At 52.0% G+C, this 3,457-nt stretch overlaps 1 protein-coding gene across 1 annotated transcript in view; it reads left to right on the forward strand.

Annotated features, from left to right (window-relative positions):
- Positions 1–3,457, forward strand: part of LOC103612057 (pogo transposable element with ZNF domain) — a 42,877-nt gene that overhangs the window by 9,977 nt on the left and 29,443 nt on the right. Inside the window, 6 exon segments of the mRNA XM_017728864.1 lie at positions 93–244; positions 510–664; positions 938–984; positions 987–1,049; positions 1,779–1,925; positions 2,564–2,806. Coding sequence (XP_017584353.1) covers positions 93–244; positions 510–664; positions 938–984; positions 987–1,049; positions 1,779–1,925; positions 2,564–2,806 — 807 coding nt within the window.

Here is a 3,457-nt window from a genome sequence, read left to right on the forward strand (position 1 = left end):
CGGGGGCGCCCCGCTGCCGCCCTGCCCCAGGGTGCCCACGTCCTTCCGCTGCCCGCACTGCACCAAGCGCCTCAAGAACAACATCCGGTGAGGGAGAATCCCGGGAGAATCCGGGCTGGGAATGGGGCAGGAATAGGGGGGTGGAGCATGGGGGGTTAATGGGGGCACCGCTGCCCCCCTGCCCCAGGGTGCCCACGTCCTTCCGCTGCCCGCACTGCACCGAGCGCCTCAAGAACCACACGGGGTGAGGAATGGGGCGGGAATAATCCAGGGATAATCCAGGCATGGGCTGGGAATGATCTGGGAATGATCTGGGAGTGTGGGAATGAGGCTCAGTAGGACGGGGGCACCGCTGCCCCCCACTGCACCGAGCGCCTCAAGAACAGCATCCCGTGAGGAATAACCTGGGAATGATGTGGGAACGGGGCTTGGAATGAGCTGGGCGTGGTGTGCAGAGGGCATTTTTCCGGGATGAGGAATGGGAGTGTTTGGGAATTCTCTCCCTGCAGGTTCATGAACCACATGAAGCACCACGTGGAGCTGGACCAGCAGAACGGCGAGGTCGACGTCCACACCATCTGCCAGCACTGCTACCGCCACTTCAACACCCCCTTCCAGCTCCAGTGCCACCTGGAGAACGTCCACAGCCCCTACGAGTCCACCAGTCAGTGCCTTTCCAGGGACTTTTCCATCCTTAAATTGGGATAATTTCCCCCTCCCCTCCCCTCCTTTCCCCTCTTCTCCCTTTTCCTCTTCTCCCTCTTCCCTCATCTTTTCCCACTTCTTTTCTCCTCTTCCCCCTTTTTTCTCCCTTTTCCCCCCTTTCCCCCGCTTTTATTTCCCCTATTCCCCTTCTGTTCCCCCCAACCCCACTCACCCCTCAAATTCCCACATTTTTTCCCAAATCCTGATGGTTTTTCCATGTTTTTTGGGGCAGCCAAGTGCAAGATCTGCGAGTGGGCGTTCGAGAGCCAGCAGCTCTTCCTGCAGCACACCTGCAGCACATGAAGGACACCCACAAGCCCGGGGAGATGCCCTACGTGTGCCAGGTACCGGAATTCCTGGCAATACCCACCTGCAATTCCCAATTCTGCCCCCAAAAATTCCAGAGTAATTCCGTAAGATGCCCTTCCCACCCCCACATCCTGATAGTGAAATGACCCAAATCCCTGGGGTTTTTTCCCCGTTAATTGGGAATCTTTCCATTTCCCTTCCCACCCCAATAATCCCGTTAAAATGCCCCAAATCCCTGGATCCTTTCCCTGTTTTTTGGGGTTTTCCCATTTCCCTTCCCACCCCAATAATCCCGTTAAAATGCCCCAAATCCCTGGATCCTTTCCCTGTTTTTTGGGGTTTTCCCATTTCCCTTCCCACCCCAATATCCCGTTAAAATTCCTCAGATCCCTGGATCTTTTCCCTACTAATGGGGATTTCTCCACTGCTGTTCCCACTCCCACATCCTGATAGTGAAATACCCCAAATCCTTGGATTTTTTCCCCTATTAATTGGGATTTTCTCATTTCTCTTCCCACCCCAATATCCCATTAAAATGCCCCAAATCCCTGGATCCTTTCCCTATTTTTTGGGATTTTCCCATTTCCCTTCCCACCCCAATAATCCCGTTAAAATGCCCCAAATCCCTGGATCCTTTCCCTGTTTTTTGGGGTTTTCCCATTTCCCTTCCCACCCCAATATCCCGTTAAAATCCCACATCCTCGTGTGGGAGCGCCCGGCTCCCTGGAATGCCGCGGTTGACCGCGGCCTGTCCGTGTGCCCAGGTGTGCCAGTACCGCTCCTCGCTGTACTCGGAGGTGGACAGCCACTTCCGGCTGACCCACGAGGACACGCGGCACCTGCTGTGTCCCTACTGCCTCAAGGTCTTCAAGAACGGCAACGCCTTCCAGCAGCACTTCATGAGGCACCAGGTGCACCGGGAATTCCCTGGATTCGGGTGGAAAAAGCGGGATTTGGGGGGTTCTGAACGAGTGGGGTTCCGGCGCTGGGATTTTTGCTGTGGAAGTTTGGGATGGGGTTGTTTGGTGGGGAAAATGGGATTTGGGAGGAATTCCCAGCTCTGGGAGTGACCAAGGAGAGGTTGGAGTGACCCGGGATAGTGGGAATGTGGATCCTTTAAAGACCTTTCCCAGCCCAAATCATTCCAGGAGTTCCTTGTGTGGGATATCTGGGATAAATTCTGGATCCTGGCCCAGGTTATTCCATGGATTCCCCATCCCTGGAGCAACCTGGGATGGTGGGAGCTGTCCCTGCTCTTGGAATTGGATGGAATTCCCACCCCAAACCATTCCAGGCTTCCCTGGGCTGCGTTAGGTTGGATTTTAGGGATAAATCCTTCCCTGGCCCAGGTTATTCCATGGATTCCCCATCCCTGGGAGTGTCCCGTTCCAGTTTGGATCCACCTGGAGTAGTGGAAGGTGTCCCTGCCTTTGGATCTTTAAGGATACCTTACTTAATAATTAATTAATAATCAGTACACAATAATAATAATTTAAAAATCATTATTATTATTAATAATAATTAAGTAACAACGAGCAATTTTCTCCAGAAGAAGAGTGTTTATCACTGCAACAAGTGCAGGCTGCAGTTCCTGTTTGCCAAGGACAAGATCGAGCACAAACTGCAGCACCACAAAACCTTCCGCAAGCCCAAGCAGCTCGAGGGGCTCAAACCCGGCACCAAGGTGCGCAATTCCCGGGAATTCGGGGCTCTCCTGCCTTGGAATGGCGGTGGAGGGGTCGAGGGGGAAGTTACGGGTTCGTTTGGGTTGGTTTGGGGGCATTTAGAGGGGGTTTGATGAGATTAAGAGGATAATTTATGAGATTCGTTGGGTGTTTTATGGGATTCATTGGGTGTTTCATGGGATTCGTTGGGTGTTTCGTGGGATTCGTTGGGTGTTTCGTGGGATTCGTTGGGTGTTTCATGGGATTCATTGGGTGTTTCGTGGGATTCATTGGGTGTTTCGTGGGATTCATGGGGTATTTTATGGAATTCATGGGGTGTTTTATGGGATTCATTGGGTGTTTCATGGAATTCATTGGGTGTTTCGTGGGATTCATGGGGTATTTCATGGAGTTAACTGGATATTTCATGGAATTACCTGGATATTTCATGGAATTCATGGGTTATTTAATGGGATTAAGAGGATATTTCATGGAATTAAGTGGATATTTCATGGAATAAATCGAGTATTTCATGGATTGTATGGAATTTATGGAATCCGTGGGGAATTTCACGGAATCCATTGGGAATTTCACGGAATCCGTGGGCAATTTCACGGAATCCGTCGGGAATTTCGTGGAATCCGGGGGGAATTTCACGGAATCCGTGGGCAATTTCACGGAATCCGTGGGCAATTTCACGGAATCCGTCGGGAATTTCGTGGAATCCGGGGGGAATTTCACGGAATCCGTGGGGAATTCCACGGGCCCGCGGATCCACG

The sequence above is a fragment of the Corvus brachyrhynchos genome, unplaced genomic scaffold (genome assembly GCF_000691975.1).
Source record: "Corvus brachyrhynchos isolate BGI_N302 unplaced genomic scaffold, ASM69197v1 scaffold443, whole genome shotgun sequence".
NCBI classification, from domain to species: Eukaryota; Metazoa; Chordata; class Aves; order Passeriformes; family Corvidae; genus Corvus; species Corvus brachyrhynchos.